The sequence below is a fragment of the Cavia porcellus genome, unplaced genomic scaffold, assembly GCF_034190915.1.
Source record: "Cavia porcellus strain 051 isolate PalLab524CR breed Dunkin Hartley unplaced genomic scaffold, mCavPor4.1 scaffold_7, whole genome shotgun sequence".
In the NCBI taxonomy this organism is placed as follows: Eukaryota; Metazoa; Chordata; class Mammalia; order Rodentia; family Caviidae; genus Cavia; species Cavia porcellus.
In genome coordinates this window covers 31,218,567-31,245,975 of record NW_026947490.1, presented here as the reverse complement: position 1 = coordinate 31,245,975, position 27,409 = coordinate 31,218,567, and the positions used below count along the sequence as shown (strand labels likewise).

General features: G+C 40.1%; 1 protein-coding gene across 5 annotated transcripts; it reads right to left on the bottom strand.

Annotated features, from left to right (window-relative positions):
• Positions 1–2,974: 2,974 nt before the first annotated feature.
• On the bottom strand, positions 2,975–22,391 carry LOC134470275 (zinc finger protein 665-like). 5 transcript variants are annotated; one of them, XM_023563156.2, is made up of 6 exons: positions 22,285–22,385; positions 19,218–19,308; positions 12,904–12,977; positions 8,769–8,895; positions 8,089–8,217; positions 2,975–6,178 (listed from the first exon to the last, which is right to left on the bottom strand). In XM_023563156.2, exons 3-6 carry the CDS (start codon positions 12,952–12,954, stop codon positions 4,158–4,160), a joined length of 2,328 nt encoding a protein of 775 aa, XP_023418924.1. In that variant the 5' UTR covers positions 12,955–12,977; positions 19,218–19,308; positions 22,285–22,385; the 3' UTR covers positions 2,975–4,157. The 5 variants fall into 5 exon arrangements, with proteins under 5 accessions (XP_023418924.1, XP_013003253.1, XP_013003255.1 ...); XM_013147799.3 differs by lacking the exon at positions 12,904–12,977 and having other exon boundaries at positions 22,285–22,391; XM_013147801.3 differs by lacking the exon at positions 12,904–12,977 and having other exon boundaries at positions 8,089–8,176; positions 22,285–22,391.
• Between the last annotated feature and the right edge of the window lie 5,018 nt (positions 22,392–27,409).

Here is a 27,409-nt window from a genome sequence, read left to right as displayed (position 1 = left end):
TGTCTCCCACTTTGCCCCAATTATATTGAGCAATTTCTTGTAACATTCTTGTCAGTTTTCAGGTACTGATTTGAGCTCTGGCCTGCTTTAGCAATGTACATAATAACTGTGCATATCTTTGTCCTTTTACTAACAAATTCTGCTCCATCATCACAGCTAACTAAAATCTTTCCATGGCACCATGTTGCCTTTCTCTTTCACTCAGGACTCTGAATTTGTTCTGCAGCATCCTCTTACCATCTCATGCCCTCTTCTTTCCATTTGGGTGCCTCTTATAGGCCTAATCAGGAGAATGTCCCTGTTGCAGTCCCAGTTGCCAGTGACTTGGCCAAGATCTCCAACTGCCTGTATGCTGCATACTTTGAAATAACAGATAGACTATTTGGTAATATGTAAAGGGGGTTGGGAGGTCAGTGCTTTAAGGTAAGCAAAACAAGGCTGGCCCTCTGTTTATTGAGCATGTAGGTACAATTTCATAGGGGTAGTGTACTTTTCCTGTAAAAGTGGTGATGACTGTAAAAAATTTAAAAAAGCATTCCTGCAAGGATGAGACAAAGGTCAGTAAAGAAACTATTTTTTACCAGAGGAAACTTTTACTATTGCTACTGCATTGCTTTAAAGATTCTTGTCATTCTCAGCAGCTCCTATCTTGCCCTATGAGTGCCATGAGTGCCACTAGCCATAGAGCTTCAGCTAAGACTAAGTGGGGAGTTTTCACATTGCAGTCCAGCTTACAGGGCAGGAAAAGAACAGGCTGGGACATCCTCTACACTAGGTTTATAATTCATGGTTCCCAACATGAGAAGGGAAGTCACCACTTAATAGGACCATGACTCAGGTCTGGCTGCTTCCTTCCTACACAGCATTAGCTGCTTCATTCTCTGTTCATTGTCCCTGCAAAAGGATAAATGTGACTCTCAGAGGCACAGCCAATAAGGAAGGACACCTATCAGGAGTCATGGGTAAGTTTTCATAGCAGAAACGGGGGTCGTTCAGGACTAAAAAGAGACTGAAGAAGAAAACTGGAAAAACAGTGAGGCATGTGGTGATTTAGTAGAAAGCGATGAGCTCCTAGACACAATACCAACCTCTAGTGGTTCCTGATGTCATTTAGTGTAGACCACAGTAACTTTGATAACTGGTATACAATTTAAGCAGTAGGGTTGGGGGTAAGTGTAGACTGCTTGCCTAGCACACATGAGGCCAAGTTCAAATGTCAACACAGAAAATAATCATAATATCCAAATAATAAGGAAATCTCATTATAGTTCTTAAGCACCATGGTTCTGAAATCAATGTGCTACTCAGGCTACCATATAACAAAATAAACTAAGCTTTCAGGATTAATTGAAATGTGCCTATGAGACTTCCAATCTTGAAATAACAATAGGCTAAATTGTAAGAATAGAAAAATCCATGACAGAAAGTCTATCCAAATGGAATTGTGATAAATTTCTCCCAAGAACGAGAGAGAGCGTAAGAAGTGCTTCATGAAGACAGTATGTCTTTGAAGAAAACATCCAAGATCTGCTGATTGTGATTAGATGACCCAATCTTTCTCTCTCACCCCTCTCTAGCCTCCTGTCCCTCTCCCAGTACTGGGGATTGAACCCAGAGCCCAGCTCTACTGATGAACTTTGTCAGCATTCCACTTATTTATTTATTCCATTTTTATTTTAAATTGAAAGTTTCTACAGAATCATTTTTGGACCAAAATCAAGGGCTATCAATAGACTGTCTTGTGCATGTTTAAAACATTAACAGCTATGTCACCACACTGAAGATTCACTCTCTGCAGCTTGGGGAACTTGAGGCAGTTCAGAAGCAACCAAGTCCTCATTTACTGAATTCTCAAAATCAATGACATGTTTAAAAACAGCCCTGTCCAACTTGGCATGGTGGCACACATCTGAAAACAAACCAAACCAGTTTTTAAAGTTTCTTAGAAACCAAGGCTGGGCTTTGCTTTTGGCTTGGTTTTATATAATTTGGGGGAGGGAAAGCAGAGGGGATTGAGAGGGGAAAAATGATGAAAATAGAGCTTTCCCAAATGGGAAAGGAACCAAAAGTTGAAAGGAGCAGGGAAGAGAGGTAAGGATAGGACATCATGTCAGAAAAAAGGAAAAAAATAAGATGTATTAGGTATATGCAGCAACTCTCTGCAACCGTTGTAATCTGTAAGTATTGAAAACATTTACTAGTAAAAAGAAGAAAGCAGTCTTGTCCTGAGTTCATGGACACAGTAGGATATGCTGAGTGCCTAATTAAAGCAAGTGGGGATGGACTCCCAAAGTCTTCATTTAGCTGCAAAATAAGTCCAGTGCAATGTGTAGCAATCTTCTGGCATAACTGTCGTATGTCTGGCATGGACAGCACACAGCCTGACATCTGCAAAGTGGCCAACCAGGATGGGAGGAAAGAATCTTGCACCAAGCCCTGACTGACCAGTACGAAGGGAAAAAAGATAAATTTAATTGTGTTCCCAGAAACTTCCTGGAAAACACCAATAGGTGTGCAATAGGAAAACAGATCTGTTTTGAAGTCCTTAAATTTCTTTCCCCAGATGCTGAGCGGGTACAAATCAGTGAACCTATAAAGAGTTAATGCCCATGGCCAGTAAACATACTTTTCTCCACCTAACCAGCAGAAGGTGCTCTTGCACAGTGGCTCTTTCATTCTCTTTGCCACCAGCAGCTTTGCAGGTGGTGGGCTTTGTCAGAACCCTCTTAGGAAAAGTTCACTTACCCTTTCTCTACCTCAGCTGGTGCCCAACAGCTAGGCAGGCTAGTGCTGACACAATAGAAAAGCAGCTGCAAGCACTCCACTCTCGTGTTTTCAGAACTTGTAAACCCCTCTACCTGTGATAATCCACCTTTAATGAACTTGTTTTAAACTATATACTGTTACTGTTACTGTCTGTAAAATATTGCACTGAGAAGAAATAAAACCATGTGGACAAAAGAAGGAGCAGTCATACTAAAAGATTAATTTTATTAAAACATCACACCAATAATATACTCTGAATAAAGCAATTGCAAGCTGTTAACATCAGCAGTTAAATGCAATGATCCTCAACAAAATGCTATTTTTAAAATTACTCATCTTTGTGGTACTGAGGATTGAACTCTGGGTCTTGTGCATGCTAGACAAGTGTTCTATCACTGAGCTATACTCCTCCCAGTCCCTACTCTAGTTCTTTCAATTACACTCTACAGTATAAATGATCTTTCTTCAACTTGAAAAATGACATCATTCATTCATGATTTGCTCTATGACATTTACTGTCATACTGTCAACGTAGAAGGTGGTCATTTTTCTATATTAGTTCTTTCACACTCAGCCCCTTCCAGGCTATCATTCTTAGCCCATAAACTCCCCAGGGCCTAATTTCCTGGCCTGCTGTACTGCACAACCATTTGGTAGCATGTTTATTCCTATCAACCATGGTGATCTTTTGCAGATGCAATGTACACAAATAAATGTGATGATTTGTCAGTTTTACCTTATTGTTTGCCTTTTCCAGTTGCCAGTTTAGACAATATTTAAACTTCAAAAGGCAAACTCCTTCTCAGACATTACACAGAAATGACCCTTATCTACCAAAGGTAAGCCTATCTTACTAGTTCTTTCTCAGAGGCCACAATAAAAGGCTGGTAGGGAAGACAGAATATGAACATGTTTTAAAATTCAAGTTCAGAGTCAAAACTAGCAAAGAGACCTCAAATAACTGGGTAAAATAATTTATAACCAGAAGAGAATGAGTATTTCCAAACATCCTTGTACCTTTCATGTGTTTAAGGTCATGGGTTTTCACATATTTTTAATTGGAAATATTCTGCAGAATATAATAGAGAGCTAGAGACTGAACTGGTTTTGGAATAAATCCTCATCTAAAGTTATGATCATCTCTTAATAGCATAACTACACAAGTACCTTCCATTTGTATGGTTTCATCAAAGATGTATATTTTGGCATCTAGTGTGGGACTTGATTAAGGCTTGTGCTGTGTAATTTGTAAGATTTCTTTTCAGCATGGACTCTTATGTCCACTAATGTTTTAACTATTGACAAATGGCTTTTAATACTCATTGCATTTATAAAGATTCTCCTAAAAATGAAATCTCTGATGTTATGCAAGAAGTTGTGACCAATTACATTCACTTATAAGGTTTCTGTCCAGCATGAATTCTCTGATGGCTTGCAAGGTTGGAACTTCGACTAAAGACCTTGCCACAGTCTTTACATGTATAAGGTTTTTCTCCAGTATGAATTGCCTGATGGGTAGTTAGGCTTGAACGCACACTAAAGGCTTTGCCACACTTATCACACTTGAATGGTTTCTCTCCTGTGTGAGTCCTACGGTGACTCGCAAGGTGTGAGTTCTGTGTGAAAACCTTGCCACACTCATCGCATTTGTAAGGTTTCTCTCCAGTATGGATGGCCTGATGGGTGGTCAGGCTTGAGTACACACTAAAGGCTTTACCACACTCATTACACTTGTAAGGTTTCTCTCCAGTATGGATTCTCCGATGATTTGCAAGGTGTGAATTTTGAGTGAAGACCTTGCCACACTCAGAACATTTGTAGGGTTTTTCTCCAGTATGGATCACCTGATGGGTGTTTAGGTTAGAATGTGAATTAAAGGCTTTTCCACACTGATTGCACTTGTAAGGTTTCTCTCCAGTGTGAATTCTCTGGTGAATTGCAAGGCTTGACGTCTGACTGAAGACCTTACCACATTCATTACACTTGTAAGGTTTTTCTCCAGTGTGGATAACCTGATGGGAAGTTAAGCTAGAACGCACGCTGAAGGCTTTGCCACACTCATTACATTTGTAAGGTTTCTCTCCAGTATGAACTCTCCAGTGCCTTGCAAGATTTGATGTCTGACTGAAAACTTTGCCACACTCATCACACTTGTATGGTTTCTCTCCACTATGAACCCCTCGATGACTGGCAAGGTGTGAGTTCTGGGTGAAGACCTTGCCACACTCATCACATTTGTAAGGTTTCTCTCCAGTATGGATGGCCTGATGGGTGGTCAGGCTTGAGTACACACTAAAGGCTTTACCACACTCATTACACTTGTAAGGTTTCTCTCCCGTGTGGATTCTCCAGTGATTTGCAAGGTGTGAATTTTGAGTAAAGACCTTGCCACACTCAGAACATTTGTAGGGTTTTTCTCCAGTATGGATCACTTGATGGGTGTTTAGGTTAGAATGGGAACTGAAGACCTTGCCACACTCGTTACACCTGTAGGGTTTCTCCCCAGTGTGAGTTCTCCGATGAATTGCAAGGCTTGAAGTCTGACTGAAGACCTTGCCACATTCGTTGCACTTGTAAGGTTTTTCTCCTGTGTGGATAACCTGATGGTTAGTGAGGTTTGAACGCACGCTGAAGGCTTTGCCACAGTCATTACACTTGTAAGGTTTCTCCCCAGTATGAATTCTCCGGTGACTTGTAAGGTGAGAATTCTGAGTGAAGACTTTGCCGCATTCATTACATTTGTAAGGCTTAGCTCCTGTATGATGTCTCTCATGTACCAAAAGGTATGAACGCCTGAAAAATGCCTTGCCACATTCAATACATTTGTATAGTTTCTCTCCCGTATGAATTCTTCGATGATGTGCTAGAGATGAAGTGTAACTAAAGACCTTGCCACACTCGTTACATTGGTAAGGTTTCTCTCTAACATGAGCTTTCTGTCTTGTGAGTAATGAAGAATAAATAAAGTCATTTCCATATTCCTGAGAAATATGTGCTTTGACAGAAGCAATTCTTTGAGGTGGTGAAACTGAGGAAGCATTGTTGATGGACCCGTCACCTTCATGACTACCAGTTTTTCCTTTAGACTGAAGTGCTTGCAGTTCAGGCAGATGGGCCTGAAAGCTTAAGCCAAGCCAATTTTTCATAAGTTTATTTTCTGTGTCCCTTTTACTACCTTGACCTCTTCTACTAATGAGACTTTCCTTCTGAACCACAAGCACGCTGTTGTAATTTCTTTCAGTATCTTTCCAGTGCAACTCAAAGCCATGTCTATTCTTATGGACATCCTTGAATGAAAAGCCTTTGATGTTATTCCTTTCATGTCTTTCTAGTGTCACTCTTTTAAATATTTCTCCTGTACTGCTCTTCCCTTTTGGTGATGAACCCTTTATTACACATTTAGGAGAGATATCTACAAGATACAAAGTAACATATATTTCTAATTAATTAGACAAATTCACAGTGAAAAAGACAGCCCAAAACTATACTCTTAATTAATGAAAGGTAATTAATTACATACAATTCCAATCAATAGGAGGAAAATGTACTTTCAAACTATCATCAAAATGTTAGCTCTGAAAGTTATTTTTCTACCATGGCCCTGAAGCACACACTAACTGCCAAAAAACATGGCCATCTCATAAATGAAGAGAAAAAATTCATATTTATTAAGCATAAATAAATCCTAAAATACCACATGATATACTTTAATGGTAAATTATCCATAGCAAATTTATGTAACGAGTTGATAAATGGTAACCTTTAATTCCAAAGCAATAAAACAATGGGTAAAGAGGAAGAATTCAATAAAACAGAAAAAAAGCATGTTTTGGAATTTCTGTTATAAAACTACCCATACCTTCACACAGCAAGAGTTTTATAACAAGTTAGTATGAGATAATTTCTGCATTTTTCATGCTAAAAAATCATCATCTATAAATCATCATAAAAACCACAAAAAATTCTAGTAAGCCATGATAAAATAACCAGGCAAATAGAAAGTATCTATATTTATACAAAGTTATAAACTATAATTATGAGTAATGTTCTCTTAAGAAAAAGCAAGGTTTGCCAGGCATGGTGGTGCATGCCTATAATGCCAGCACTCAGGTGGCTGAGGCAAGAGAATTGGGGTGAATTCAAGGCCAGCCTGAAATACATAGTGAGGCACTGTCTCAAAAACAAAAAGCAAGGCTTTCTAAGAAACAGTACACTAGAAATGGAACAGTTTTCTAAATGTTTCACTGAATACCTGACATTATAAATATATACATATATACTTATAGGGAAAAATTAATGTCATGATAAATGTTTACAACATGGAAATGATGACTAAAAACTTATTACCATATCTACCACCTAAAAATTTGTTGTTACTTTTCTTTATTTAAAAAATATATTTTACCAACAACTTAGTGTTACACTTATCTAGCAGCTACCATTCTTTCTGCTTCTAGGAGTCCAACTGGTTTAGATTGTTTGTAAGTGAGAACACAGTATTGTATTTCTCTGCCTGACTTCTTTCACTTAATAAAATGTTTACCAGGTAAACACACATTGCTGCCAACAGAGCTGCCCCCCCAGCTGTCTGTATACATGTTCTCTATCCAGTATTGGCTGATGGACATGCAAGTCAGTTACATACCTTGACTATGGTAAATAACGCTGCAGAAAACATGCACTGTGGATTATTTCTTTGATCCCCTGATCTTGAATTTTTTGTACATGTGCCTAGAAGCTAGACTCCTGCATTACACAGTAATTCTATTTTTAGCTTTAAGATCAAACCACAGTGCTGTAGATCAAACCGCAGCCTGTGTGCCAGGTGAGCTCTCTGACACACAGGTTGTGTTCTCCATTATGAATACACTACTTTACATTTCAATCAACAGTGGATAACAGTTTTTTCTCCACATCCTTGTCCACATTACCTTTTATCTTTCTGATAAAAGCTATTCTGATAAGTAGAAAATGGTAACTTATTTAGACTTAAACTTCTATTTCCATTGTTAGTGATATTGATAATCTTTTTGTATATCTGTTATGCATTTGTATATGTCTTTCAAGAAATGTCTATTAAATTGTTTTTGTGTTAATGCTAAGATTGTTCCATTTTTTATATATTTTTATATATTAATGCTCCCTCAGATGCACAGGTTATAAATATTTTCTCAATGCTGTGATCTGGGGCACAGCAATATTTTCTTTTTATGCAATACATTTTCCTATTTTTGCTTCTGCTGCCTGAGCTTTACAGATCAAACCCCAAACAACTGCCGTGACCAATGGCATTCCGCAGCTCCTCTGTCCATGTTGTCTTACCTGTATTCAGTCCTTTACAGCATTCCCACCTACTTGAGTTTCTTGCTATTTTCATTTCATTCTCCACAGTCCATGGCTCTTTCCCTTGCTCCAATATAGAAATAACACTCACGTTAGGAAGAAAGATTCCTGTTTATAAAAAGAAAGGAAAACAGTATTCTGTGGCTTTTCTAGAATCCAGTGCTATGTTCATGTGAAGACAGAAAATATTCTAGATGGATCTACAAAACACTGCACAAAATCACCCATTGGTTTATTCCTTTAGGCTTGGGAAATGCTTTAACATGCAAACATCCAGTTGTTTCCCAAGAACTACTCAATCAAATGAACAGGGAAAGAAAAAAAAAAGAACTAGGTATTTTCAGTCTGCTGTAAGAGCTGAGGATGTGACTCAGTGTTAATGCACTGGCCTAGTATATACAAGCCCAAGTTTGAGCCCCAGCACTGTTAAGAAAGGAAAATAATATCAGCCATAAGACTGGATGAATACTTAGTTCTACAGCCACCCAATGATGCATCAAAAGGAGGCAGAAAATCTAAAGAAAGGAGATGGCTAAAGTGCAGAGGGTACCCTGGAAAGCGTTTCAATTCTGCATCAATAAAACTTCAGGTTCAGCTAGAAGTACGAACAGGGAAACTATACAGAAGGCAGACCCAATTTCTGGTAGAGTCATCCTTACCTAGGGAGACCAGGGTCCTGTAGTTCTCCAGCATCACCTCCCTATATAGAGTCCTCTGAGCAGCATTCAGGCATTTCCATTCCTCTGGAGAGAATTCTATGGCCACATCCCTGAATGTTAAGCATTCCTGCAATGAAAAGGGATGTCACTGGGCGCCACATGGATAGTTACGATTATGACATAAAGTAAAAAAGAACAGAGCTGTAAAGAGATTTAATTGGAGAGAGTGAGCTAAATCCATGCTTCAATATTATGAAATACACATCTGGTATCTGTGAATGTTTCCAGATGCATAGTTCACTTGGAATCACTAGGTGCTTTTATATGCTAACAAGATGTCAGTTGGCAAGAGACCCCTGTGCAGTTTCAGGAAGGGGACTAGTCACCAGAAAGACTATGACAGAGCCAGATGGGATGGCACACACTTATAATCCCAGGACTCTGGGAGGGTAAGGAAGAATTGCAAGTTTGAATCCAGTTTAGGTAATGCAGTCATTTAACAAGATCCTATTTCAAAATAAAGTACAAAAAGTGTTGCAGATGTAGCTCAGTGCAAAGGCCCTGCATTGGATCCCCAGTAGAAGCAGAGAGAGAGAGACAGAGAGAGAGAGAGAGAGAGAGAGAGAGAGAGAGAGACAGAGAAAGACAGAGACAGAGAGAGACAGAGAGACAGAGAGAGACAGACAGAGACAGAGATATAGAAAGGAAGAGAAAAAATATATACAAATAATCATACAAATAAATTTATCTCTATAGCACTGTTAGACATAATGTTTAACCCACCAAGTAATACACACTCAATAGCATGTGTGGCGACTTTAAAGATGAGGGCCCATAGGGGATTTTTAAAAAATTCAGAATCTAAAAACCATGATGATAGCAACAGAATAGCTAAAGCTTGGGAACACTTCCAAGTGCTGAGCATTTCGCCTGCTCTATACTAGCTGCTGCAGTGACATGACATCTAAGAGAGAAAGACAGGTACAGGTCCACACCTGAGGACGAGCTGTCACAGACACCAAGTGGTTTCTGCTCAGGTAAAGGAATTCAGATTGGGAGAGGAAGTACCTGCCCCCAGGTGTCTGAGACTGAAACAGAACCTTAAGAATCAGTGAGGCAACAGCACATCCGAAGAAAATAAACCACAGATGACTTAAGGGAGGAAAGCTTAGGAAGTTCAAGGACAATACAGAGCTTCTCACAAGGTCATTATACAGCCACACATGCACACATTGGATATGCGGTATTCTTAATATAGTAGTGTCAACTCATTAACATATTAACATGACAGTGCACAGCAATTTAAGGCTGCAGAACATTTTAACAGAAAATTTAATTGCAGATAAAATTTTAACTAAAAAAAAAACATGCAAGCTGTTCTTTATTAAAAAAAAAAAAAAAAACATGGGCAAGGGATACAGCTCAGCAGCACAGCCTGGCAAACACAAGGTCCTAAATTCAATTTCTGGTACCAAAAAAACAAAACAAAATATCACATGCTGGTGTGGCACCATGGCACATATCATAATCCTGGTATCTGTCAGTGTGAGTCCAGCTTGGAGTGCACAGGAAGACCTGAACACGTAACAAATGAAGACAACAAACAAAACCTACCATGGGGGACTGCAAATTCAAGTTCAGCCTGGGTAACTGAATGACTTAGTCCTTGTTTCAAAATAAAAAATAAAAATAAAAAAAGGACTGGGAATAAAAGTTGGAGTAGAGGCCCTAGGTTCAGTCCCAGTATCACATTAAAAATGCACAGATGAGCCAGTCATGGTGGCATACGCATATAATTGCAGCACTCAAGAGGCTGAGGCAGGAGGATAGCCATGTGTTTGAGGCCAGCTTGGGCCACATAATGAATTCAAGGCCAGCTTGAACTACAAAGCAAGATACTGTCTCAGGAACAAAAATTACTGTATATGTGACATAATCACATACACACACTTATTTATGTTGTGAAACAAGAGATGGTGTCTCTCAATGATATAATTTTCATCACCAATTTTTCATATTTGCAAAAGCAGAGCAGTTACCTTCATTGTGAGCAGCTGGTACAGGTACATGACACATTTAAATTTCTGTGTGTCCCCTTCCCCTCCACTCTCCTCCCACCCTCTTGTACTGTATCTATAAAATCTCATGCAGTCATAGGTGGGGCTTTTTAGAGGTGTATATCTAGAGTGTGTGATGCCAGGAATATGGCTGTGATAGTGAGTATATGGTTACTAAATTACTCCACGGTTTGTTTAACACAGCTCTGGGTGTGGATAATGGGAAGGCCCACCCTGGGTGTGAGTGGCACCACCCCAAAGACCAGTAGCCTGGAAGGAGTGAAAGGCAGAGGTAAGCTTGCTGCTTGCTGCCTTCCATCTGCCCTGCCCTGCCACACCATGCACTGGTCCTCCTCTGCAATGCCCCTCTACCATGACACCCTGCCTTGGAGCCAGCCATTATGGACTGAAACCTCTACAAACTGTGAGCTGAAATAAAACTTTTCTCCTTAAACTTAACTAGAAAAGTAACTGAGACAATCCCTCCCCATTTGTAAATGACAGTGCAATTCTTAATGCAAGCCTGAAGGGTCAACTTGTGGCACCTCCTTGCCAGAACCCCTTCTCTGAGAGAGGACAGTCTACTCCCAATCTGTTAAGGCAGGAAAGCACAGTATGAGAACCTCATCTAACATCATGACTCTTTAGAGAAGGAACACTGAACTGCATGAACAGGCAAGGGCATCAGGCAGGACAGGGCACAGACGCAAAGGCAACTGATAGAAACCAGTGTCTGCAGCAACAAAGGCACAATCTAGGCTCAAATCCACATCCTAAACTCCTGTGGCTGCAGAAAGAAAGTGGGAGAGCTGAGTAGAAACTGGCAGGGGTCTTCAGTTAGAAATTATAAGCAAAATGTCAGAAAAGTCAAATCCCGGCAGAGGCCTGAGAACTCTCCAGAATCTCTAGCAGGAAGGAATGGAAAGCCTCCCTAAAGGAAGCCAAACATCCAGAACTGGGCGAGGCAGCTGATTTTCTGTGCTTTACGGACATGCAGCACCAAACCTGCTTACCTGCTCGCTTTACTTTGGTGACACTGGGGACAGAGCCCAAGGCCTTGAACGTGCTAGGCAGGTCATTTACCACTGAGCCACATTCTAGCCCTGGTTTCAAATTGCTGCAAAAAAAAGCTAAATGAAAGAAAGAAAGAAAACAAGCTGCACAAAGAGAAAAAAACAAATGTGATGTGATCATTCAAATCAGAAAACTAAACAGTCACAAAACAACACTAAAGAATCAGACATAGGCAAGGGATGATGGCACACATCTGTAATTCCAGCAGTCAGGAAGCAGAAGATTGTGAGTTCAAGGCCAGCCTGGAAATTCAGATGTATAAACCACCAAAGAACTGAAAATGAGAGATTCAATCATTCATTACTGAATGATTTAAGACAGCAAACAAATTCAACTTTAGGAAATCAGAAAAACAATGAACACAGAAACTATGAGGAAAAACTACAAAGAAATTTTAGAACCAAAAAATAAAATAACTAAAATTAAACTCAAGAGAAACTGAAAAGCAGACCTGACCAGGCAAAAGGAAAGAAAAATGGATTTGAAAAAGGAGGAGGTCAGGTGTGCACACCTATCATCCCAGCACTGAGGAAGCTAAGGCAAGAAGATTGCCATAAGTTTGAGGCCAGCCTAAGCTACTTAGTGGTTCAAGGCCAGCCTTAACAACAGAGTGAGACCCTGTCTCAAAAAACGCAGGAAGAGTAAAGATGGCTTAGAGACTTATGGGATAACATCACATGTACCTCAAATGAAGAAGAGAAAAAGGGTGAGCAAGTGTGCTTAAACCAACGCCAGCACTTAGCCATGCACCAGTGTGTCCTTGGGCTAGAGCACAGGACATCTGGCTTCTGAAAAGGAATCTTCCTTGTGGTAATGATGAAAGACTGATTTAAAAATGAATGATGCTGGAAAGGCAGAAGATTTTTATACAGATATGTCCTCAATGCCACACTGGAGAAAGGAAGCAATCGAAAAACTGGGCCGTATCTCCAGGGTCTGTCTGAGTGGGAGACAAGTCAGGCTGTTGGATTCTTACACAGATGCCAACAAGGAAAAGGCATTACCTGGGGAGAGGGCACACTGATGGCGGCCTTGGAGAATCCCAAGAAGCACATCCCTCGAAAAAAAATGCTCTTCCCTGGCATTTAAGAAGAAGGGAGAAAGGGCACATTTAATAGCTTACCTCAGAAAAGCTACTAATGAGTAAGTCACTGCCTTATTTATTATGGAACAGAAATGTCTCAAGGCTTTTTTATGCACACCATAATTTAACATATCTCTTTTGCTAGAATTCAGATCATTAACAGCTGATAGAATATTTTTGTTAGACATTCTTGATTTCAGTAAAATTGGCCTGCAGTTAAATGGTTATCTTTTTTTTCAAGTTTTGATAGTAATTCTAGTTCAATAAATACTGTCATATTTCTAAATATATGGTTGGCCTTGATTAGTAATGATTGGCTTTTCACAAAAATGGAGACTATCATCTCAAAATCTATCAAACAGTGTTTCTGTATTTAGATTTATATAACTGGCTGCATGAGTATGTTTAAGTAGTGGGGAATCCTGCACTGTCTCAGAATCAAGCAAGACTCCCCTGTTTCAATGTGTATTTACTGGCCTGTTAAACAGTGGCTGCAGACAAGGAAGTAATGTCTATATTTTTGGTCTTAACTATGCCAATTTAATCAGAATTTCCTGAATCTAAAAAGTGCTACCTTTTACTGACTGAAAGGCATTTCAGAGTAGTGGATGTGTAATACCAAATCAAGAATATTTACCATTTCTCACATTTTATAGTTGATCTGTGAGTTCAGATCCTTTTAAAAGCATGATTCAATAGCAAGTTAGACTTTACTTTTGAATTCTTTAAGTTAGACTGAGTTATTATTCAGGATAGTATCTAAAAACACAAGACTGAAACTACTGTTGTGCAGAGTGACTGGCAGTGATTGGCAGTAGTCCTTTGTCAGCTCATTAGAAGGATTAAAGTGGGGAAGGTACAACATCAGCACAAATTTAGCTGTGGCTATAATAATTAAGAACAAAATCAGATTTCATTAAAAACTAAAAATCAAACAAAAGAAGAGAGAAAGGGATACAGAAATGATCTGATCATAAGAAAGGCCCAAAACGTTCCAAGTGTGAGACACACATATAAATTCAAGAAGCTTAAAGAAATCCAAATGAGATAAATGTGACATATACTGCAAAACACATGATAATCAAACCACCAAAAGTTAGAGACATAGGCTACAGATAAAGCCAATTGGTACAGTCCTTGCCTAACATGTAATACCCTAAGTTTCATGTCCAACACATGGGACAGAGGATGGAAACCTTGAGAATATCATCAGACAAGAAACAAGATACAGCAACAAGCTCCTTTGAATATCAAATTTCTCAGTAGAACCTTTGTAGGCTACAACGGAACTATGTATGTTCAAAATGCTACAAGAAAAACACCACCAACTAAAAACACTGCATCCAGCTAAAGTGTCCACAAAGACTGAGGAGACAGAGAGCCTTCCAGGAATGACTGGAAGGAGTTTATCACCAGACCTGCCCTTTAAGAACTGCTGAAAGAGACCATCAAATTGAAACAAAAGGGTGATAAATGGAGAAAGAAAAACATATTAAAGTTTACAGATCACTTTTAACTCCAGCAGAGAATCTTCTTAAAAGCATAAAAAGATTCTACATCTTTAATAAGGGATGCACAATACAGAAAGACATCATTTGTGTTATGAATAATGTAAGGGGGTATGTGAGACAGAAATGTAATGGTGTAGAGGTTTTAAATGTGATTAATTCAAACTTTTTCATTTAAAATTATGTGAAAGTGACAACGTGCTCTATATAATGAAATAACCACAATGGTGGCTATACAACATACACAAGGAAAAATGACAAGACGATGAAAAGTAGCCACTTCACAAAACCAAGGAAATACAAAGAAGACAGCAAAAATATAAGAGGGATGCAATCAAAGCAAAAGACATACAACAGTTAAAAAAAGAACAACAGTAAGTCCTTTTCTATGACTAATTAGATATAAACACCCTAATTAAAAGAAAAAGACTGGCTGAAAGAAGAAACACATAAGATATAACTATACTCTAAACAACAGTTTTAGTTTATTTCTGAAGGCACACACAGGCTAAAAGGGAAAGACCCAAAGATACTCCATGCAAACCGAAACCTACAGAGTGCAGAGGTAGCTACTCTTATATTTTTAAAACACAGCTTTTAAAAACTGTCACACGCGATCAAAGGATAAAAGATGACTTTCCATAATTACTAAAGGACAGCTCCCCAGGACATACGATAATTACAAGCATAAACCCAACATCAGTCCTCTCCAATGTATGAAGCAAATGCTGAGAGAATTAGCACAATACCTGGGGGACACTCTATGCTCCATATGACTTATGGAAAAAATAATCAGAGGACCAAGAAATATACAGAGGGCTTCAACAACAGCACATAGCATATGTACCTCACAGACCTGTATAGAACATTCTACCCAACAATAGCAGAAACTCCTACCTCTAACACACACAGGGAACATCTACACAACAGATAAGAGGTTAGGTCACAAAAACCTCAAAAACTTTGGTATTCAATTTTTTTTTCTCTGTTCCAAATGGAATAAATGTAGAAATCAATACCAGAAGAGAAATGAAAATTTGCAAATATGTTGCACTGAACTCATTCATAATTAGAGTCAAATAAGGCAAGCAGAACTTAGAAAACATCTAGAGACAAAGACAGAAAAGCACAGTATACAAAGCTCACGGATGCAATCAAAGCAGTAAAGGGAAAGAGTCTGTAAAAGCTTCTGTTCAAATATAAAAATTAACTCAAACACAACCTAACTTTGCATTTCAGCAAAAAAGCACAAACCAAAAACAACAGACACAGGAAAAAGGAAATAATGAACACTGCAGCAGAAATAAATGAAAGCACAGAATCTAAATAAACTTTTTACAAATATCAACAAAAATGGCAAATGCTTAGACAGAAAAACTTTGAAAAAAGACCCAAATACATATAAGCAGGTATATTTCAACTCATATCATGGAAGAAAAGAGAAAAATAAGTAGCTACAAAATCATGTATGTAACAGGCATGAGATAACCTGGAAGAAAAGGATAAATCATTAGAAATATACAAATTTCCTTGATGAAATCAGGGAGATTTTTAAACATCTGAACATATATACATAAGTAGTAAGGGAAATGAAGCAATAACCAATAACCTCCCTGCAAAGACACAAGGACAGAGGGCTTCGTCACTCCATTCTGCCCTACACTTAAATTAGGACTAACATCAATTCTCCTCAAATTCTTCTAATAATCTGAAGAAAAGGAAACATTAAAAGCATTCTAAACCAGGCATGGGGTCACACCCCTATAATCCCAATACTCAGAAGGCTGAGGCAGGAGAAGTACAAGTTAAGTTCAAAACCAGCCCAAGTCATTTATCTCGAAAACTTCAAAAAGGTCTGGGGAGTATAACAGTGCAGAGTACTTGACAAGCAGGATCGAGGCCCCACACTTAAGAACAGATCATTCTGTGAGACCATCACTATTCTGATACCAACACAGGAAAAGAGGCCAGTGATTGCAAACCTTGAGAGCTTTCAATAACAAACAGCCTGCTGTAGCATGTGCCACAGCTTTGCCAGCACTGGACAGACCAGTAGCCCTGAGGAACATTGAAAAATTCTTCAAAGCAATAACTAGGGAACCAGAATTTACAGTCTATTCAGAGGACACACACCCTGACAGGCAGGATTCGATTCTAGAAGACAAAGCTAGACCAACTGAACAAAGTCAATCCCTGCAATGCACAACACTGACATAGAAGAAGCTAAAAGGTGGATTCCCTCACCGTATCCATCGGTTCAGAAAATGTGCTAGACAAAATTAACTGCTTGTCGTGGCAAAAACACACAAACTACAGACAAAAGGGAAGTCCAGTATATTGGAGATGGTAATGGCTTCTTGTATATGACACAAAAATACAAGTGAGAAAGGCAAAATCAGACCAATGGAACTATATCTGATTGGAAAATGGAACTGAAGAATTTTATTGAGTGAAAAAGCTGAAAAGAAAACTAACAGAAATTTGAAAAGAAAAAATAGAGTGTTCTCACAAACTACATATAAATCTTGTATGATATATATTATCTTCTGCTTTTACTTTAAACCCAGGGGCTGGTGATGTAGCTCAGTCACTGTTTGCCTACCACACATGAGGCCCTGACTTTGATCTCTAGGCAGCATTGAAATAAAGTAATATAACATCCAATAAATAAATAAAATGAACGAAAAGCATGTGCACAAACATGCAAACAAAAGAGATATAAACAAATTATTAAACAATGAAACATTAGATGCAGCCAGGTATGGTAGTGCCTACCTGCAATCTCAGGGCTTTGAGAGGCTGGGGCCTCTCAAAGTTTAGGTTCAGCCCGAATAATTCAAAGAATTAGCAAGAATCTCTCTCATAAAAATATTTTTAAATTAAATTTAAACATGAAAAAATAAACAGTAAAACACAAAATCTAAGAGAAATATAGTACTTCATAATCTTGTACTAAGAGAAATTCTACATGAAGAAGCAAGCTAAACAGCCAGGCACAGTGGATCATACCTACAATCTCAGCTACTTGAAGGCTGAGATAAAATGGTTACAAGTTAGAGGTGTAAGCAACTCACACCCTGTCTCCACCACTGAGCATACAGGTTAGTGAAATGGCCCGGGTTCAATATCTAGTACTGCAGAAAAAGAAAAAGTAAAGTAGAACATAAAAAAAATAAAACTTCAGAAAAGATAATATTGGCACACACTTATAATCCCAGCACTCTGGGAAGCTGAGGCCGGAGGATTCCAATTCTGATCCTAGCTTGAGCAACTTGGTGAGACCTTGTCTCAAAATTCAGAAAAATCAAAAAAAGGACAAGAGGGAGCCATTTACTATAAAGGCCTCGGGTCCAATCCCCAGGGGAGACAAAAAAAAGGAGGGACGGAGGGAACAAGAAGGTATATGTAAGTAAGTATATACTACAGATTATAAATAGGTCCTAAACTACAAATTCTCTTTTTATATACATATCCACAAACCATGAAACCTACTTGGAATCACAAGGAACTGGCATACAAACAGTCTAGTTTTGAGGTTGTAAAACATAAAGGAACTTAGTGACGAGTTTTACTTGATAAGGAATGATTATCCATAGGAGAGAACATCTTTGCAAATGGAGGTAATGAATGACTTTCATAAAACTGCTGAGTTCACAGGCAGTTCACTTCTCTTTGTAGTAGAGAAAAAGGAAGAAACACAGGTCTTCATTCCTAGAATACTTCAATACGAATGCAAAAGAGTAAGTGGTCTCTGTTCCTCCTCATTCACTGAAGAATCTTCTCTAAAGCCCTACAGTGATACGCAAACACAAGTGTCCCACACATGATCAGACTTCTGCCACAGACCACAAAATTGACAGCAGTGCCTCCTGCTCATGTGTGACAGAGGGAGAAGATGAGGAAAGGACAAGGTTTACACCTTGGTGCCCAAGACTGGTGACGGTCTATGGCTTCACTGTAAGAGAAACGTTTACATCACATGTTGCTATGTTTCTTGTTGAGTATTTAATACTAACTGCTGAGTTGAGAATATGGTTCCATCCCCTCTGATGCCAAAAAAGTTCTGCTATGATATCGAAGTGAAAATATGATCATTTTCCCCCTAAATACTTGTTGCTTAAGAGCCCTGCAAGGACATCACTATCTCCCACAGATGGAAGTGGTGAAAACAGTTTAAAAGAGTGCCTGGCTGCTAGACACAGAGGCAATCACATATTTAAAACTGGCACAATTAAACATCCCTCATTGCTGTGTCTAACTTTCCATTCCATTTCTAATCACTGAGATTTTCAGTCAAAAACACTAACTTGATTACGTGTAAATGTAGTATATAGTGTCAGGCAGAACACATTTTTCCCATACGTCTTCTTTTCCAGAACTTAGAAAGATATTTGTTTATATTAATAAGTGATTTCCATGAACAGCTTCTACATCCAGATGTGCCCTAAACAATCCTGCTGCCCACAAAACTGACATATGGGGTCCACATCTGTCTCTAGTCCCTGCCTGGCAGGAAGCCCTACCCAGGACCATGATTAATACAGCCTCCTCACATGATACCTGTCACTGGTTACCGTGAGTCCTAGGGAATGTGAGGAGGGCCCAGGGCAGCCCAGGGGAGACTCAGAGAGTATGCCAGGTGACAGAATCCGAAGATGCAGCGCCCATGCAAAGCACTTCAGGAAGGAAGGCAATGTGGAACATGCAAATAACAACATCACTTTACCCAAGTAAGAGCCATGTCCGACTCCTTTTCTTCCTGCCTCCTCCTCTTCCCAGCTCCTTCCGCAGGTAACATGAGTTTTGGGGAGTGAAACCTGAATGTTGAAAACACACTGGTGAATGCTCAGAACAGACACACGTTCTTCCTATATCATAGCCTGCACACAAGGAGTACCAGCCATGAGGAAAGACCATCTTCTGCTGCCCACTGCACAGGGAGGGGGCAGGAGGGATAGGTAGGGGCCGGGGACCAAAGAGGTAGGGACAGAGACTCCTAAAGGAAGACCAACAGAAGACTTCCTGACACTTCTTGTGAGCTCTCTCTCTCTCTCTCTCTCTCTCTCTCTCTCTCTCTCTCTCTCTCTCCCTGGGGCTTTACGAGGGAACACACCAAGGCCTATTTAGAGCCAAACACAGCACACTCCCTTCACTTCTCCATGGATCACAAGTTGATCTTGGCCTTGATAGACACAAGACAGTCTAGGTGCCCAAGGTTGTGCACCAAATACAATCAACTTTAATAATATGAAGACTGGGTCTCAGGCTGATGATGGGAAAGGGAGAATTAGCTACAAAACACCTCAGTCTGCCAATGGAAGCCAGAGTTGAGCAAGTCCAACTCCCCTCCCAGCTTCTGACTCAGCTCTCCCTTTGCAACCCTGTGGTCCCCAGAATCCACACTGTGGACTGGGGAGATCAGAAATTGCAGAGCAGGCAACACAGACCAGAGGAGGAGATAGGGGATGGTTAGGATATTAGTGGAAGCTACAGAATTCTCCATGGAATCACTGATATTAGACCATAGACATGGGAAAGTATTTATCACCTGCAGGTGAGGGGCCAATGAGTTCAGGCAGAGACAGAACCAAGGGAAAGCCCTGAGGCAGGGGCTATAGCAGTAGCAGGAAAAGGCAGGAGGCCTGTGTGGCTGGACCAGAGTGGGCAGAAGGATACTGCAGGAGATGACCACAGGAGGACTTCCAGAAGCAGATCAAAATGGGCCAAAACTGTCAAAAATTTTCTATCCCTCAAAGGAATTTTAAAACAAGCTTCCTTGCCTGATACAAGGAAATACGTAATTTTTCTTTATTTTATAAATGAAACAATCTTTTATCTTCTGTATTATAAATAGTACAGGCAGAGGGATGGACATGTAGTTCAGTGATAGAGCACTTGCCTAGTATGCATGAGGCTGTGGGTTCAATGCCTACACCACGTAACGAAAACAACATAATTCAATAATTAATTAACTAACTAACTGATCTAAATAAATATAGGCAGAGATACTGAGCTAAACTCAAGGCAGTACAAAGTCACCCAAACTGTGACACTGAGGATTGCAAAGGGTCTATGTACCTATTCATCTGCATCCTTTTAACAACAGGTAAATGTCAGTGAACGCTGGGAGACAATCTGACAAATTAACCTGAGCAGTTGAGTCAGAAGAATCCCGTTTTTATAGCCAGTGGATGGCAGTTTAAATGCAAATCTGAAGTGAAGGCAATGTGGGTCTAAGGCCTCACCCTGTGGGATCAGACGCCATTTCCAGGGAGTGAGTGCCAGACATAAATTAATTTATAGAACACCACGTTGGGGTCTTAGGGACAAGTGCCTCCTTAATCATCAAATCCTAACACAAATCCTAACAATTTCTTTTTCTTTCCTAACATAATTTCTTAACTAGAAGTGAAGACTGCGCTGTGTTCACTATCAAGCGTGACTAGGAAAACCACTCTTGGTTTCCTTTATCCCACACACTTCCCAAACCACAATCCATCCCAGGAAAACAGGGTAACCCACAGGTAAAATGAGTCAGAACTCCACCTTCACACTGAGTAGTGACCACAAAGGGAAAGGTATCCTCTAGGTCCCAAAATTGCACAATATACAGAGCTTATAGGCAGAATCACAAGTCTTACCCTTGTCCATATGATTTAAACAAATTTTAAATCCACTGAATTATCAACAGTGAATTATCAACACAGAAATCAATATAGCACATTTTAAGGATGCGTACCTAATTGACCATCCTGGTCTGGACGCAGGGTCCACTCCTCCTCCCGGCTTTTCTCCCTTCCTGTTTTTCTCTGTCACTCTGTACAGTCTCACTGTAACCTCTCTCCAGCTCTTCTTTTCTCTTCCCTCCACCACCATTTATGGCCACTGTTTCTCACTCTCCATTGATTTCCTCCCTAAGGTACTGCCCCTATACCTATTCTGCCTCATTCTTGTACTCGGTTCACCTCTGGGTCCCTGTCAACTTAGTCGTTTGATTATCCCCAATTTTCACCTATTTCTGCCTCTTTCTTCCCCCATGGATGCTCTTCCTCCCCCTGCCTGGTGCAGCCCCTGGGTCCTGCTCTCTGAACCTCACAGTCCTAGGCGTCCTTCCTTTGCTCCCCTTGTCACCCGCCACCTTCTCCTCTTGTCCCAACACCACGCTGCTGTTTGCCAAGGGCTCTCTTCCTATTTCACTATTTTTCATTTCTCTGGAGACACAGATCTTTAAATGTCTCTATTTGGTTTTCTTCTCTGCTACCATCTTAGCTGCTTCTTTCATTCTCATCACTTCTGCCAATTCCTCACCCATCCACTACTTTGCCATGTTTACAGGTCTATCTCTCCCACCCCTCACTGGGAGGGCATGGATGAGAAGCCGCCTCTGGAGGAGCATAGCTAACCCTGGGACACAAGAATCCTGAAGTCACAGGCCAGGTCCAGGTCACCTTCCCCTGGCCTGGCGGGGAGGTTAGAGGGGGAGGCCTGGGAGGCAACCCGGCCCGGGAGGCGCGGACGAGCCCGGGTTCCCTCGTGGTGAGGACGCCGCCGGCCGCGGAGAGGGCAGCAGGCGAGGCGGTCGCGGGTGGAGGCGTCAGCGGCCCGGGTTGGACTGGCAGGACCGGCCTCAAGCGCCTCCGCCCCGCAGGGCCAAGCGACCTTCACAGCGCCGTCCGAATTTACTGGGGCGCAGGGGGCGGGGCAGGGCCTTGACGTTCCCCAGACACTCACAACCTGACAAGGAGGCGCTGGGGACAGCGGAGCGCAGACAACCTAAAGAGAGGGAAACTCACACGGGCCGCTGCGACCTTCACTTCAAGAATGCACTTCCGGATCTGCAGGAAACCGCGCACAGCAGGGAAGGCGAGGGGGCGGGGCCCTGCCAGGATGTGAGTGGGCGGGATAGGGGCGGGGATGGGGGCCGGGATAGGGGCGGGCAGGGAGGAAAGTGTGAAAGGATTGTCCCGGCGGACGAGTGGGAGCGGGGCTACGCGGCAGCAAGACCCGAGATGGGCGGGGCTGGGGGCGGAAGCCACATCTCCATTGCCTAGTCCTTGGGCGTCCCCAGGAGTTGCTGTGACAACAACTTGATCTGGAAACCAAGATAGCGTGGGACTGGGGCCATCAATGTAGGATGATAATTATACCTATGAAAGTTCCTACTATTAAAGTGAATTTCAGCCCTTCAATAAATATCTCGCTATTGCTTTTGAAGGAGATGCAAACTAGACCGCGAAATGCAGACCAGTCTCTGCTGAAGGTGCACATTCATGCTGATGTCCAAGAACACAGAACAAGCATTCTTCCCGTTTCTATTCACTTTCTCTTTGAGGGAGGACGGCTGGAGTGTTGGCATGAGGGCACCAGGGGTTCTGATAAAGATAGGTCACCGACAGTTGCTTTAAGAAAATAGGAGAGAAGTTATATTTAAATTTAAAAGTAGATTTTTTTTTTGAGGCAAGGTCTCACTAAATCACTAAATTGCCAGGCTGAGCGTAAACTTGGCACCCTGTCAGAGTGCTGGGATTACAGTTATAAGTCAAAATGCCCCATTTGGATGTATTTTTCTGTAAAGAATATCTTGAGATATTTCTAAAGATATATGGCAAGCACATTGTTCTCTTTTATGTGAACTCGGAAAACAGTAAAACCATGTCATCATTTTAAATAGCCATTTCTACTGCCATAAACTTTATGGCAATAAATGAGGAAACATCTATTGTGAAATCTGTTTTTCTCACACCTTTATTTGTGAAGAAGTTTCATTCATTGGGAATGGTAACCAGTTGAAACATGATAATGTTTAGATAGGAAATTGGCACCTATAAAATATATTTAGTTGAAAATAAGCAGAAGGACTTGGGATTTAGCTCAGTGGCATAAGCACTTGCCTGGTAAGTGTGAAGCTGTGAATTTGATCCGCGGTACCAAAAATAAAATAAAATAAGCAGAACATCCAGCAGGTCACGCAGGTGAATACAAGAATCTATCTCAGCATAACTTTCTTTTCCTCCTTGCTCCCTTGTGTCCTGTTTTCTTTCGTCCTCCTTTCCCTTCATTTTTCTTCCTTCTTCCCTTCGCAGTGGTGCTGTGGATCAAACTCAGGACATTAGGCCTGGCAGCAAATGCTTTGACCCTGAGCTGTGAGCCCAGTCTTATCAGCATGTACTTCTGTACATGGAATCAACTGGGCCTCTTTCACTACAGTAGATAAAAGGTAATTCTAGTTAAGAGCCACGGATCTAGTCTGTGTATGGGGAGTTTTATTGCTTCTAAATTTTTCAATGGAGAGACACATATATATAGTCACAAGAAATGAAAAAAAGATATTCTTCTGTCACACAGAGATTTTGATACTTTCTTCCGGGTGATATCATCATAAAAGCTGAAAATTACTAAAGATTCAAAATTTTATATTTAACACCAGTAACTATTTCTACATATTGACTGTTGAGGATCTATTATAACCTATGATGAAACAGACAACATATATAGTACATATGTGAATACAGATAACAATGAAAATATTTACTACTGAAAAAAATTTTTAAGAAAAAGAAAGGGACAAAAATACCACTGAAACAGAACAAATTCAGGATAGGAGAGATTTTATTCAAAATTTAATGGTAATAGGATAAATCCTCCAACCACAAGTTCTGCAAATGTCCAAGAGTTACTCAGAGTTATCTGTTCTTCTATTTGGAGAGGGAAAATGCTAGAAAGTACCATAGGTGAGTGTTGGGCGCAGGCGCTCAACATACCATACCCCACCCGGGACTAAGGACCACGCCAGCTTCCGCAATGCACTACGTCCCTCTTTAAATTAGCCAACCCGTGCGCACTTCGTGCTCTCTCCGTACTCTGCGGCAACTCCTGATTGGCCACAGCTGGATATAGTAGCCAGAGCCTGCGTCCCATTCCCGCCCTGCTTCCTCGTGGCAGCCTGTGATTGGTCGTGGCCAAATATATAAACCAGAGCCCGCGTAAATAAACCAGCAGTTAACTGTCGTCCACAAAAGCGTCTCCTGTCTCCTGTTTCATTGGAGCTGCGCCGGTCAGGTGAGCAGAGGACAAGTGACAAGATCCATAGATTAGGGAACATGTCCGCTGTCAACACTCTCTAAGGAGGTTGTTACCAATGAGATGTTGTCTTGCATTACAATGCACAAGGGTGATCCACAGTTCCACTGTGTGGGAGAACTGAGGCTTAACTGAAGATTGAGTTACCAGATTAACAAGCATTGTTCCCCATTGATCATCAAGGACAAACAACACCGGGATTCAGTGTATCCAGTGTAGTACTCACAAACTCATCTCAGCTATCCAAGAAATACTCTTTATTTCACTTTAAGAAAATTAGGGAAATAATCTCGATATGGTGTCACAAATCTCTAATGCAAGCTCTCTGTAGTCTGAGGCAGGAGGATCATGAGTTTAAGGCCAGCATGAACTACACAGCCAGACCCTGATTGAAACAGAAAGAAAAAGAGAAAGAAAGAAAGAACCAACAAGCTGGGGATATAATAGCTTAGTGATAGAGCACTCCTGGGCAAGATTCCCAAAAGTACAAAACATAAAATAAAATTTAGGAAAAATATAACTGAAAATAAAAACAATCTTCTCTGAGTCCAGAAATTCTCTCCACCATGGAAATAGAGAAGGAAAGCACTTTTTAAAAATAAAATGAAAATGTTAAATCAGAATATGATGAGCAATAGAAACAATCTGCTAAGAGATTGAAAACAGAGGGAAAATATTCTACTTTTTCCCCTGGCTAAGAATTGAACCCTAGACCTTTGCACTAAGTGAACTCCCAGCCCTTTTTATTTTATTTTTACTTCTCTAGCTCTAACCCATACCGGAAAGAAACCATATAAATGTGAACTGTGTGACAAAGTCTTTAGTCAGAATTCCCATCTTTCAAGTCACCAGAGAATTCTTTCGGGGGAGAAACCTAACAAATGTAAAGAGTGTGGGAAAGCCTTCCATGTACATTCTAGCCTAACTTACCATCAGGTAATTCATAGTGAAGAAAAACCTTACAAGTGTAGGGAGTGTAGCAAGACTTATCAAGCTGCTCCACTTTAGACATTATGAAAAAGTACACACTGAAATGAAGCCTTATAGATGCATAGAATGTGGCAAGTCCTATAGATATTGGTCTGACAGTGCTCAAAGTATTTCTTGTGGCAAGAAACTTTAAGGATGTGATGAGTGTGACAAGACCTTTAACCAGGGCTCCCATCTCAATACATAACATAATGTACTGGAGAAAAACCAGTGCAATGCATGTAGCAAGGTTTTCAGTCACAGTTAACACCTTCTGAATCAGAATTCATACTGGAGAGAAGCCTTGGAAATGTAATCAGTGTGGTAAAGCCTTTAATGTGCATTAATGTATAACTAAACAGCTGTTTCATAGTGGAGAAAGCTTACAAATGCAGTGAATGTAGTAAGGCTTTGAACAGGATCACACCATAAATTTATGAGAAAATTCATATTGGGGAGAAGTCATGTAAATGTATTGAATGTAGCAAGATGTTTAGGTGGTTTGACCACAGGATTCACCAAAGAATTCATTCAGAGGAGAAACCTTACAGATGCAGTGAGCTTGATAAAGCCTTTACTAAGGCCCCACAACTCACTAATCAGATAATCTATACTGGAGAGAATGTTACAAATGTACTGAACATAGCAGAACGCTTTAAGTATGGCCCTAAACTCAAAGTTCACCAGGTCCAAATGGCAACTAATATCCCAAAGTTTCAATGTTTTTCTCACTACTTGTTAGGTATAAGAATATACATCTTGGGGAGAAATCTGTAACTGCATTGTGTATGGCAAAAAATTTTTACCTCAAGATCTAAATTTGAGGAATTTCAAAGAATTGTACTGGAAGTAAACCTTGTGAATGCAATGACAAAACCTTTACCATGAGTAACATGCGATGTGACATTAGGGAGTCTTAAAGAGAAACCATGTAAGTGTATGTGGCAGACACTTTACTTAGATTTCACACTATACTAGACATCAGAGTGTAGATCTGAGAAAGATCTCACAAAAGTGATTCACACATTAGTACATTCAGCTGATAACACCATAGCATCAGGAAAGTCATCCTAGAGATCAAACACTCAACTGTAATAAAATTGGAAAAGCTTTCCTAAAAAATTAAACATCCAAACTGGGGGTTTAGCTCAGAGGCATAAGTACCTGCCTGGCTAGCACAGGTACTGTGCTGAGTTCGATCACTAGTACCAAAATAAAACAAACAACAGCAATCCCTTTGTTATGAGAGAATTTATACAAGGCAACCCATAAATGTGTTTAACATGGACAGTAATGTAGTATAGCTAACAGTAAAATTTTAAACCAATTCTCACAACTGACTACAGATTGTAGAATTCGTATGAAGAATAATAAGGAAATAACACATTCATATTTTAATGGTGGAAGAAAAGGATGGTAAATTTTAAATTCCTGTATTGCATCTTACTATTATGAGGTAGAAGTTGATGTAGACCTCTAGGCCATCAACAATGTCAGATAGGGCCACCGTGTGTCATACAAAAGGATTTTTCTACCAGTTGATTGTAATAGCTATGCCTATGCAGGACATTAAGACAACTATTTATGATAGAATAGATTACTAGAATATGCTTATTGATAGAAGTAATGCAGGGAAAATAATGGTCACCCATTTTTCAGTGGTAATAATTGTTGAATCCCAAGGATTAATGAAAAGTTAGTGTTAATTGTGAAAATTAAGGAAGTGTCAAAAGTTTAATCAAAATTCAAATAGCATATACATATGTAAATTCACATTAACAAGTATATTTTTATTCAGAATGTGCCATAAGTCTTACAATTTAATCAAATTTTATATTTTTATATAATCCTGAATGGATTTTGTTGTGG